Genomic DNA, 13,420 nt, shown 5'->3' on the forward strand with positions numbered 1-13,420 from the left:
GAATAAACAATATTTTACGTTTTTCTGGGAAGCTTCACTGTCTTCCCATTTGCTACATCAGCAGTTCACATGGTTCCGAACGCTGTCGTTAAAGTTTGCTACGGATATGCACACACACACACACACACACACACACACACACACACACACACACACACACACACACACACACACACACACACACACACACACACACACACACACACACGCAGAGGGGGGGGTGGAGGAGTCTTCCACTGATATCACCAATATGATTATTAACAGTATGAGCGTGCGTAAGTTCAGAAATTCTAACTTGCAACGAAAAAATAAAGGTATCCAGCTTCCAAATCCTGAGCCCTCACTGTTCCTCAGCCATACCATTCTTAGCCTTTGGTCAACTCTGGCATAAGAACGCCTCGAAAAATCAAGCATTGCTGAATGAGAAAGGACAGGGCAATTTCGGGCAATTCCACTGGGACCCTAGTTTCCTCAGTGCCCGATGTCTTCCAAATTGAAGTTTATTTGTCTTCAGACAAGCCAAATGTCGAGGGAGTGTGCTCATTTTTCGTTCACCGATTCACAGTCTTCTTCGTTCATTCTTTTACATACGTCATTATCGTCTGTCATCTCGATTGAACCCATCATCAAAAAGATACGTTTAAAACGGTATTTGACCCTTCATTACCATATATGATGATAATTTATCACCAAATGATTAATTATAACCGTGCCTTCTGTATATGGTTTATGTGTGCAATAAAACTGTCACTTCTCAGAAACGGTGATTTCTAAACGTTATTTGGTCACTAGTGACATCACGGCTATTCAGACAGGCTATTTAAAAGTGTGTTTTATCCCAATCGACCTGTTTTGTATGTTGTCTCTGGCGATTGTAACTTGAAAGAAAACAATAAAATCAATCAAACAAACAAAAACACCTATAATGATGGCATATCTCAAAACCTCTTGATCGTGACCCACGGGCAAGAGAAAACCGATTCTCCAAACAATTTCTAGCTACAATGTATTATCGTTGTCTTGTAAGTTATCGAAGTCAACTTGATTTTTCCTACTGAAACAAACGTCAGTGTTACAGCCCAATTAATATGGACACAGGAAACCAACGTGGGCTGTGGTGAAGGTGTTGAAAGTGGAGTGGTTGCCTAGTGGTAATGCGCCCGATTAGGATGCAGGTTCGATTCCTGTGTATGGATTGGGATTTTTTTTTCTCCTCCCCACCCCCCTTCCACTAAACCTTGAGTGGTGGTCTGAGTGCTAGTCTTTCAGGCGAGACGATAAACCGAGGTCCTGTGTATAGCATGTACTTCGCCGCAACAAAAGGATTGTCCCTGGCAGAATTCTGTAGCAAAATCCATACTGACAGTGAAACAAATACATCTGCATACAGGGGGGGGGAAGAAAAATTTGGGAGGCACTGTACTGTGTCGAGCTCTCCACTAAGACAGCAGGCCGAATTTCAAACAGAGAAATCTGTTGTGGCAAAATGTACAATACAATACAACACAATACAATACGTCACAAGTACACACGTAAACTGTGTCCGCATGTGAACCTCCAATCAGACCCCTGTTGTACGTTCACGACAATGAGGCCATGCTTTCAGAGGATGATTGAAAACATATCTTCAGATTTCAATGCGCAAGCGAACCATCCTTTCACAAATCTTGACCAATAACGGTCTTTCTGAATAACAATCGATGTAACATGAAATTTTACTCCATCAAAATGTTACTATGGGGGAGGGGGTGGGGGGTTGAGAAGTTTACTTCGAGGTAATTAGGACAGAGACAAGCTGAGGAGAGTGGTGGCGTTGTCTTCACTGGTGCCCTACGACATCAGCAGACGTCAAGGTATAGTTGAAGATGTAGACAAGGAGAAAAGTATAGCCTACAAATGATTTAATTTCGGGCTTTAAAAGTTCCCAACAGTTTAATTTCATTTAAGAAATACGAAAAGAAGGCAAAACATAAAGAAATAGATTATGCTGACAGCATCATTTTCAGATTGCTCATCTGTATCTCTGTGTGTGCGCGCGCGAGCACACGCATGTGTGCTTATGCGTGTGTGTATGTGTGCGTGCGCGTGAGTGTTGGTGGTGTGTGTGTGTGTGAGAGAGAGTGTGTGTGTGTGTGTGTGTGTGTGTGTGCGCGCGCGCGTATCTGTGTCTGTGTATCTGTGTCTGTGTGTTCGCACTGATACCCCTCTCTCTCCTCTACTCTCTCTCCCTCTCTGAGAACATGTTCGTTAAAATACATTATAACATGTAATAAAATAAAAGTTACGATTGATTATGATGTCACAATTCCCTTTGCTAAATGTGCTCTTCTTTCAGCACTCTACACAATCAGTTTGGTACTGTTGTATTCTACACCTCTCTGTGAGTCTGTGTCTCTGGTCTGTCTCTGCCCCCAACTACCATGCATCCGACCCCCTCGTCCCCCTCCCCTCCCCCTCCAAAGCCCCCCTTCCATCCCCCAACCTCTTCCCTGTCTGTTTCCGCGCACTCCCGTAACTCTCTACTCTCCCGTCACAATTTGGACGGTACCACATAACTCTCTCTCTCTCTCTCCCTCCCTCTAACTACCTACCTACCTACATAACTACCTGCCTGCCTGCCTGCTTGCCTGTCAGTCTGCGCGTTCCCCATTACCTTCTTCTGTCTGGGCCTCGACAGTGACATGACTCACCTCCCAACCCTCTTCCCTCCCTCTCTCCTTCTGCATGCCTGTCCGTCCATTTGTGCTTGCCTGACTGTCTGTCTGTCAGCTCACTCACGTCACCTTTGTCACTGTCCAGGCTCCACAAGCGGGGCAGTAGCATAATGAGCAAGTGCATGAGTATAAAACAGTATGAGAGGCTTTAAGCAACTTCTGTCAGCAAATTCGACATAACGCGCTCGCTGTAGACAACGCGCATTATAAATGTCAGCGACCTTCTCGACAGGTGGCCATATGAATAAAGGATGTGGGTTGCGGCAGGTGTTGTGATTTTCAATATAAAGCCTCGTCGAGTGAGTTGGGACACACTGTGTACGGTTTTTTTCCCCTCCAGCTTACGAGAACTGCGCTATTAAAAACAAACAAACAAAACCAGAGCCTTCCGTGTGTATGTGTGTGTGTTGTGTTGTGTTGTGTTGTGGTGTGTGTGTGTGTGTGTGTGTGTGTGTGTGTGTGTGTGTGCTCTGACACAAAATCAAATCGACGGATCCAGACCAAAAGGACAGTGATGTCAAAGGAATTCTGTTAATTTCACAATCAACATGCAATCGAGTGCATGTGGATGCACGTGCGCGCATACGCATGTTTACGCACGTGTGCGTGTCTCTGTGTGAAACTTCAACAACAACACAACCACATACAATCACACAGCGCATTGTCAACCGACAGCATTCTGTACACAATGGCAGCTCCATCGCATGCTGATGGACATGGCCTTTCCCTCTGAAATACTCCTTTGTTTCTTCGCTATATTATATTTTTGTTTCTATGTTTGCATCTTCCAAATGTCGCCGTGACGTCATCTCGTGATGTTAAGATGGGGCAGTGGTGGAAAATAAAATCATGGCACTCAGCCATCGCTGTATCGATTTGTCCATTTTCTTTCGCTTGTATCACGCTGTTATAATAAACAGACAGAATTGCCGAAGAAACCAACTTTGGGACAAAAGCAAGAAATTGGTAGGTCCGTGATGCAGCGCATTATTATTAATGCGCGGCAATAGCCTACGACAGGCTTCGATGTAGGCTATCTAACGTCTGTGAACTTGTTCTGTCCGTTATGTTTTTGATGAGGCGCTCAGAATGGAGGCATTCACAAGGATCAAGTAGGTGAAGCTGATGGATAATTCCACAGTGCAGTAAAATGGCTGCGTTAAAAACATTTTCAGAACAGTAAGCAGACCGAACGACCGACCGCGATAAGTCTCTGTGCATCCCAGTCTCTTCTCTTATAAAATATGGGACGTGTAAATACTACTACCACGAATATCTCAGTTCCAACAAACAAGCTTAAAGAAAACAACAACACAAAAACCAAAAACAGAGGTTGGAATAGGACGGGGTGGGGGCATGTACATACCATTTTTGTAATTGTGTAAATGTAAAATGAGTTAAAAAAACAACAACAAAACCAGAAAAATCTGGTATTTCAATAACATATATACCAAGTTTCTTTGAAAATAATTTCTTTGACATAACAGTTTGGGCAGGTGAGTTTGATAATAGTGAAGCAAAACTGTTCTGGATAAAGGTATGACCATTTCCTTTTCAAACCTACGACGTGGACAAAAAAGGTAAAACCATCGTGTATGATGTGCAGCATCGATCACAATGAAACACGTTGACCTCTGACAAAGTATTAACTTTGCTTGGAATATCTGCACTGCACGTATACATACATATATCTATCTGGGCATAAATGTTCACTGCATGTATACATAACTCCATTTACAAACATGATAACATCACAATGCAAATGATTTATTGCCTATACGTCGGAAACCATCCCAGGGCTATAAAATGAGTCATGAAAAAAATAGTGTGCCTGTCAAAACATTACATCCACAACCAGACATCTCAAGGGGGAGATGAGAATTGGCGTACGTCATAAATGCAACCACTTAAGTCCACACACGTCTGTCAACACAATCATGCATCTGAGAGTGAAAATGGCGAAAGGGTAGGACAATGGGGGCTTAAAGGAGGGGGCGGGGGATGGTGGGTAGACGGGTATAAATATTGTATTTCGCTCAAGCGAAGACATGCGCATATATTTATGAATCCTGCAGGTTAGGGGCGGGGGGTGTTTTTTGGTGGGGTTTTGTTGTTGTTGTTGTTGTTTTTGTTTGTTTGTTGTTGTTTTTTGTTTGTTTGTTTTGTTTTGTTTTGTTTTGCTTTTCATGACAAAAATAATCCATATAGAAGCACGAGATCACAAAAACACAATAAAAGGCACACACAAAAGGAAGCACCATAACAGGCACAAAAAGGGGAGTATCATATTCGTAATATGAACAGCTCACAACAGCTTATATCGACCAGTAAAAAGAACGGGAAAGTGGGATTCAAATCAGTCTGCAGTATTTACAAGGGCGGTAAATAACCCAATATAACCCGCAGATTCGTGTATCGATTCAGATACCTGAGCAATGCGTAACACTACGGCTGCGGGTCAATCAAAACCGGCAATGCATGATATTATTCTAAGCTGTATCTTTTTCCTCTCATATCAGGCCGCAATTTAAAAAAAACAACTCAACATAATATCATGACGGTATGCAATGAAAACTTATCATTAACTATAATTATCATATCCCTCTCACGTTTCAGTTTGGGACTTAACAACAATTCTACGACTAAAGGTGACCAAAATTCAAACTAGCACCAACAAGCTAACACATTCAAACGAGCCCCAAACCGATGTTATCAGAGAAACGTCGACGCGTCTCATGTACGATTACGAGCAAGTGAATGCACATAGTCCGGGAACCACTTCGAACTTTACTTAGTCTCCTCCATTTGACTACAACTGCTTGGGGGGCACACACACAGGCAGTACCAGCCACCCCCCTCCTCACACAGAATAGATTCCAGCACACAACAGATGACGACACCACCTCCTCGTCAGCATCTGAACGCCGGCTAAAGCACGTAAAGGACAAGTTACACACTGCTGGATACGTGCTGCTGGCGTCTCTCTTTCTCGCCTGGGCCCACCAGCCAGCCATCGATCTAAAACTAAAGGGACCAGGCAAAGGCAGAAGGGGTGGAGGGTGAGGGTGAGACACAGGACCCGCCTCGAGGTGTGGTGGAGTGAGGGACAGAGGGGAGGACGGACACACCACGTCTGGAAATCGTTATTCTTCTTCTGCTAGCACTACAAGATGTAGATTGTCTGGGAAGTGCGTGTGTGCATGGGTCGCGCTTTACAGTCTGCTGAGGAATGGGATGGGCCGGGTGTCTGGCCCTTGCCTGATCAATCGTCCTTTATTGCTGTGCACGCTCTTTCTTTTTCTTAAACGCTGCTCCTCTGATCCTTGAAACGGAACGCGTGAGTCTAACCTGATGAGATGCAAGTGGGAAAGGCATATAATAAGAAACGGGGGGGAAATGCTTTTGAAAGGGAGAAATGACATTCTAACAAACTTAAACAGACCCCTACATTTTCAACCACAGCCATGCAGAGAACACTTCCACTTTTCTTATGCTGCCCCCTCCCCAATACCCTCCCCTTTCCTCTGATGTACACATGAGAACAACCCATCAACCCCAAGCAGAGAACGAACAAAAGAACTTCTAACGACTATATGCAAGCAGGTTGACAATCCTCAGTGTATCACTGAAGAGTCCTCAAAGTCTACCAGCATATGAACTACTTTGGTAACTTAAGCAATTTATCTATAGAATTCTCAAGCACCAGGGTCACGAGGAGAAATTTTTAAATATAACTCATTATCACCAACGCTGGTTGACAAAACAGTGTGCAGATAATACCACTCAGTTGTCATTGTAAATGTGATGCCTCGGTCATTAATGGAAAAATTATCCCCTGATTCAAACTTCCTGATTTACAAAAAGCCTAATTAGTTCAACTCATGCATTTGTTTGGGGTGTGGGGGGTGGGAACATATTCCTGTGTATGTGTTTGAGTCTGAAAGTAGCGTGTGCAGGGACTGGCATATTCTCAATTGAACATTTTTCATTTATTAATATATGCATTCATACATTAATTTATTCATGTATGTATGTATCTATTTATTCGCAATCAATTTCAATACAGTTTGGCTATAAGAAACAAGTACGCCATTTGATGAGCCACTGAATTCATAGATATCATTTGTCTGCTAATGCAGACAGTGATCACTCTCCATTCCCCAACTGCTTTTGATGCAGCTTCCATAAATCTGGCAGAAATTTCCAGATCAACAGGTAACTGGTAAAAATGGGTCTTATCTGGTCTTGATCAGTGTCATTCACAAGACTGAGGGAACGTTTTTATGTATTAATGCTGTTTTCTCTAAAACTGTTTTGAGTGTAGTGGACATCTACAAGTAATTCCAATCATCCAGACACACTACTTCCTGAACAAAACCTGACCAAAGATGTCTTGCACACATAGTAATTTCTCAAACTTTTGAATTTACTTGGTTTGCACAAAAAGCTTATTAGTTTCACCTTGACCTGGTCGAATCTCAAGGTGACAGATCTTTTTTTTTTTTTTTCAATTTGACCTTGGCAAATATCAAGGTCAATGGTAGATAGTTGAAATATATTGAAACAACTGACTGACTATAATCTAAATAGACCTTATATATAGAGAGAGAGAGACGGGGGGAGGGGAGGGGGGAGATGTGTTTGTTTGTGTAAAGGAAGGACTGCCATTATATATGTCCATGGCTACATGCCCGGGTTGATAATTCAAGGATTCCTCTTGGTAACAAGGTAATGATTTTCAATCTGGGTGTATCTACAAAGCCAGACAGGACTGAAATACAACCTTTCATGAATGTGTTCTTTTTATGAAAACCATGCAAGGCCTCAAGGGCACATAGTCTTTGTTATAGTCTATAAATGGAGACAAAATAGTGTGGCTTGACTATCCTGTAAAGTTTCATTGGATGTATGCATTTGTGTGTATTTTTGGGTTGGAGTGGATCGAGTGGTTTGGTGAGCATGGTGAGAACATGTTTTCTCCATTTCTATCTAAATGGAGACAGAAGCAGAGATATGCATGCACACATTAAAAAATAACATGTCAATGCAGTCTGACAGGCAGATAATGCAACCCTTTAAATAACCATACCATGCTATGTACAGGTTTGTTTGGTTTTTTGGGGGTTTTTTTTTTTGGAAGAAGGAAGGAAAGTGGATGATGATGACTTTGGGATGTAAACCTGATGAAAACAACATAAATCAAATAGAAAAAAAGATAGAACTGACAAAAAATAGAACAGATTAAGGACAAATATGAGATCGAAAGAGACATACAGACGAAATGACAGAGATGCAGCAGTGATAGCAGGAAGAGTTGTGGTATGAGTTTACATAATCATGAACGAAGAATCATAACTCTGGCTTATGAAATGAGACATTATGCAATTCTTTGTTAGATTTTTTTTTTTTTTTTTTTTAATAAAAACAAATTGACATTCAACTTCTTCAATATTGTCAGTGAGTACCAGACACATGACCCTGAGAAAGCTAAGTTGACTTGTATTGGTCATTATGTGACAGTTGACTTGTCAATCTTCAGAACAAGAAGTTGATGTATTTCATTTTAACAGTTAGAATAGAATAGAATGTCCTTATTACCAAGTGTACTGGGTCACAAGGAATATTGGGGGGGATAGTTATAGTACATAACAAGATACGAACATAAATCGAAAATCATACACAAACAAAGATACAGTAGAAATTAGGATACATACAAGTGCATATCAATATAAAAACTTGTGCATACTCATACATGCACGCACTGTACACACACACACACACACACACACACACACACACACACGTTTGAACAAAAGCTGCATATTACATGTTACATGTGGATGGGGCTGATGCAGTCACTATCTCAAAATATCAAGAACGCTTTGCTAAACTCAAACTGCTTATTCCGAGACAATATCACAATATGTTTCATTTGTTCAATTCTTCACCAATTATCAAAGATGGATCTGAATGAATGAGTTTTAATGCATGACAGTGCAGAGAGTTTAGTCTTTTCTTGCATGCAACCATCCCACACTTTGTATGGATAACTGATGTGTGGCATTAAGGCATACATGTCATTTGCAAAAGTTTCAAAACATCACTGTTGAAGCTGCATATTAGTTCATACATTTGGAGGTCTTTTTTGGAAACAGTGTTGCATAAATAAGAGAGAGAATATGCTAGTGTGTATGACAAATCAATGGAGGACTGCCCATGTGTACTATTAATGTGCACAGAGAAAGAGAAAATGTATGCCAGTGTGTATGATCCATTGATGGAGACAGAGCCTGTGTGTAAGTTAATATGCATGTACAATTGTGAGACAGATACACAGGATGATGGTGAAAGAGAGAGACAAACAGAGACAGGGAAAGAGATTAAGAGAGACAGTTTATGAATGTGTTCCTTTATGTGGACACGAAACACCATGTGAGATAAAAAGACAGTGAAAATGATGCTCATTTTCCAGTATGCCAGGATATTGATGAGGCAACAAAGCAATGATCAATACGGCTAAAAATAGCAACCTGGAGTCAGTGTGTCATGATCTGTTAGTAGTCTTCATTACACTCTCTCTCTCTCTCTCTCTCTCTCTCTCTCTCCACACCATTTGTCTACTTGTTTGCTGGTTATGTAATTGGCTGGCCGGAATGTTGGTTGACAACATGGTTGGTTGGCTACTTGCATGTCAAATCAGTTGCTTAACTGACTGTTCTGGCCAAAAGGGGGGAAAAAAAGCTGACAGTGAAGCTGCTGATGTGTGTGTGTGTGTGTGTGTGTGTGTGTGTGTGTGTGTGTGTGTGTGTGTGTGTGGATATGTGTGTGTGTGTGTGTTTTCCTAATTGAGTCTTCATTTATTTTGGAATTTAGAAGGACTCAAGTCAAGAAAACATTTTAATGGCAAATCTGAATAACTGATAAACCTTGACATTCAGACAAGACAAAGCATGGTTTATTGCAGGAAACTACTCAAACTTTAAGTAAACCTCATACATAACTTCCCCATGAAAGTCATGCTTGGGTGCCTTGATGTAGCACCTGGTAAGTTTGGGTTATATGCTAATGTGTGTGAATGATGCACAACTAATGGATTTATTTTGGAAATTTTAAGTTTGTTCACTGACATGAGTGGCTCAGGATAACAGATTTCAATGTTTTGATTTTTCTCAAACTTACTTTAAAAGTTTAAACTTGACACATTATGCAACATAAAGAGATCTCCAAGAATAACTGTGTAGAATGAGCCAACTGAGTTCTTAGGCTATTTGTCTGAGCAACATATTATGGCAGTGTTATTGATCAGAAAGGGGCTAGAATATTTGACCAGCAGTTTTAATTTCTGCAAGATGGACACAACAGCCAAGCAGTTTGAGCACTGGACTTCAGAGCAAGTTCTCTAATTCTTAATGTGAAACCAATGCCAATGGAAGCAAAATGAGGCCATTTAACTCAAATAGAAACAAACCACTAAGCCAGCTAAGACAAATCAAGGCCAGTCAAAACACACAAGCAGTTCTCAAACTGCAATGAAATCTAAAAGCAAGAGGAGATTTGTCACATTAAGTTTGGTATACCCACACATTCAGTTTCACAGATCATTCATTATCAGTCTCTCTCTCTCTCTCTCTCTCCCCTCAGTCATGCATGCAATGAGACAGGAACATGTGTGTGTGTGTGTGTGTGTGTGTGTGTGTGTGTGTGTGTGTGTGTGTGTGTGTGTGTGCATACATTACATATATATGATCAACACATACCACACTTATCTCCCCCTTGTCCACTTCCCACTCTTGTCAAACATGCAGAGCCTATCCCCAATACCCCACCCCACCAGTTATGCACAGACACTCAAAATCAAATGTGCAGTATACATCTATGTACGTATTTGTGTATGCATGCGTGTATGTGCATACATTATTGTATATTATGTGTGTGCATGCATGTGCATGTGTTCTGACATCCTCATCAAAGAAAATTAAAGTGCCTCAGAAAAATAAATCCTAGCCCATCTATTTACACAATGCACGAATTCTTTTCACAAAGTTACACATGTGTATATATCTAATTATAAACTATTTGAATTTTTGCTAAAATAGCCTGTTCACCATCTTTATCTGACAGGGAAGAAAGAAAGCAAGAGCTAGTGAGGTTATGGAACAGCTGGAGTGAGTCAGAAACACAAAAAATAATTTTCACGAGTCTATCTCAAACACAAAATGAGCAACTGATGACTGGTGAGCGAAGTTGTGATGGACTGGGTAGAATCCCTGACTATCAAGGTTAATTAACTCCAACCATGTGGTGGACAGCCAACTGTCCCACCTGACAGAAGGCATTTGTTAGTTTCATTATCTTTCATTACCTTTCAGTTTCACTTACCACTGATAAGTTAATCATCACAAACGATAAACTAAAGGCAAGTACAATGTATCAAATTAAACAGTGAGAGATCCACAGGTTCTTTTCTCATTATATATATATATATATATATATATATGCACATTACACTTTTGATGCACACACACACACACACACACACACACACACACACATATACTGAAACTCTTCTATGAGTTGATTGGATGAAGCGATCACACTGATGACCAAACGGCGTGCAATGTGTGATACAGTTTATGTAGGTAGCTGCCATTCATTTTGATGCAACGTAACACTGAAAGCATCTGTCCTTTTTCTATTATTAAAAAAAAGTTTTAAAATAGGTGTTCAAGCATGTCCTATTTTCAGTTCTGAAAATTTGAGCATCCCTTGCCACATTGCTGCGAATGCGTTCACACTTATCTGACCCGCGTCTACTTTCAGTCTCTCGAAGCACTAAGTTACGGGTCAAAAAATGATACGTTCACATGAGCATAATACAAACGATTTTCGAAAATACTTTTGAACACTTACTTTGGGAGTCTTGATTTTCTCCATTCTCGTAACTCTTCTTCCAGTTATGGAGACATGCACAACTTGTGTTCAAGCTGAGATGAAGAAGCAGGCGGGGATGTAGCAGACGGCCAACACAATAGTGGCTCCTCCCCCATGGAAGAGCTTTTCATTCTTCTTTTTTCTTTTTCTTTTTTTGTAGGTCTCGTTTTTAATAGATAAACGAATTATTATAAAAGTATAGTGTTGAACAATAAAAAAAAATCAGGATATACAAAGATTTAGCAGGACACGAGATCACCAAAAATAGATGCCAGATGCACATTCGGCCTTGACCTCAAAGCAAGTACACACAAACATTAGTTTCGATTTTATGCTTCTTTTGGTGGTTGTTCGGAACTTGAAACAGCATAGACAGGGAACTGTGTGAAATATAATCACAGTGTTGTTTTATGAATAGATCTTAGGGACACGTAAATAATAACCACATCATTAAAAGTTGTGTGCATACGTTGGTGTATTATTTACATGGTTCTGAATGTGTGTGTGTGTGTGTTTTATATAATTGAGTGTCTTTGTCAACATTATCAACTGATTGAAGAAGTGCGTTGTTTTGAAATTGTTGAGCATTATATTCCATTCTTGAATCTCACGTCCAGTAGCATTTTAATTATTCTTGGTTCTGATGAGCTGGAAAGGGGGGTAGGCAGAATAGGCACCAGTGAATGGTGGGGCAGTAACATGCTGTAAAGGTATGGTCAATAGCAGCAGTACCATCTTCATCACCACAATCAACACATCATCATCTCTACTGAGAGTTAAAATTCTTTCTGTTTTTCTTTTTCATATGTTTAGCAAAAATACAAGCCAATACACACGAATGTGCATTGTCTCTATATATGTTTGAGTGCATCCGTTTGTGTGCTGCTTTGTGGATGTGTGTGAGCACGTGTCATTATGCAAATATGTGACAAAGACAATTAGAAATTGTACTGGTGGCTCATTATTCATTTTCTCTGTAATTATACATGTATATAGCAGTGGTGACAGTGATGGGCACAGTCAGGAAGTCATCTGCTGCATGCTGGTGGCCGCTGTGGCAACCAGACTGGCTGATGGTTGAGAAAAACCAACACTTCCTCAGAATTTTCTTTCTTTTCAATGTACAAGAGTGACAGATTAACTTAAAAAGTAGAATGTAAGTTTAGTAGTGTATGTACCGATCATTATGGAAACCATATCACTGATCTAAAACTGATCTTTGATCATTATATATGATATGTATATTAATATTTTGATCACAGACACAGCAATAAGAAAGACAGGAGCTGTGGAAACATGTTGCCAACCAAGTGGATTTTAATGGTTGGTCAAGAAAACAATATTTTGAATCATTGATCAGATGCAACACTGTGGTGAGAAGCTGCACTCTCATACAAAGAAAGACCTGGTGGAACATAGGGAACAGCAGAACATCACATATGGTAGGACCTGGCCATAGTATGTATCCAAAACTACTGTGAAGCATAGACTCCCCTGAAAAAAAAACAAAGGCCTGTTTGGAAAAGATGGCAGATGTTGACATGTGGGAACAAAGGCAGGTGGAATGAAGAAATGATGGGAAAGACAATACAGCACCAGTTGAAAGACCTGGTTCGACGGGCGCAGTAGCCGAGTGGTTAAAGCGTCGGACTTTCAATCTGAGGGTCCTGGGTTCGAATCTCGGTAATGGCACCTGGTGGGTAAAGGGTGGAGATTTTTCCGATCTCCCAAGTCAACATATGTGCAGACCTGCTAGAGCCTGAACCTCTTTCATG

The 13,420-nt window shown here is 40.7% G+C and overlaps 1 protein-coding gene across 1 annotated transcript in view; it reads right to left on the minus strand.

Moving 5' to 3' along the window:
• LOC143283701 (phosphatidylinositol-3,5-bisphosphate 3-phosphatase MTMR8-like) overlaps positions 1 to 11,861 on the minus strand; it is a 64,774-nt gene extending 52,913 nt beyond the window's left edge. The window contains exon 1 of the mRNA XM_076589946.1: positions 11,625 to 11,861. Coding sequence (XP_076446061.1) covers positions 11,625 to 11,648 — 24 coding nt within the window. The 5' untranslated portion in view covers positions 11,649 to 11,861. The remainder of the gene's footprint in view (positions 1 to 11,624) is intronic.
• Between the last annotated feature and the right edge of the window lie 1,559 nt (positions 11,862 to 13,420).

Source organism: Babylonia areolata, chromosome 7 (genome assembly GCF_041734735.1).
Source record: "Babylonia areolata isolate BAREFJ2019XMU chromosome 7, ASM4173473v1, whole genome shotgun sequence".
Lineage (NCBI taxonomy): Eukaryota > Metazoa > Mollusca > Gastropoda > Neogastropoda > Buccinidae > Babylonia > Babylonia areolata.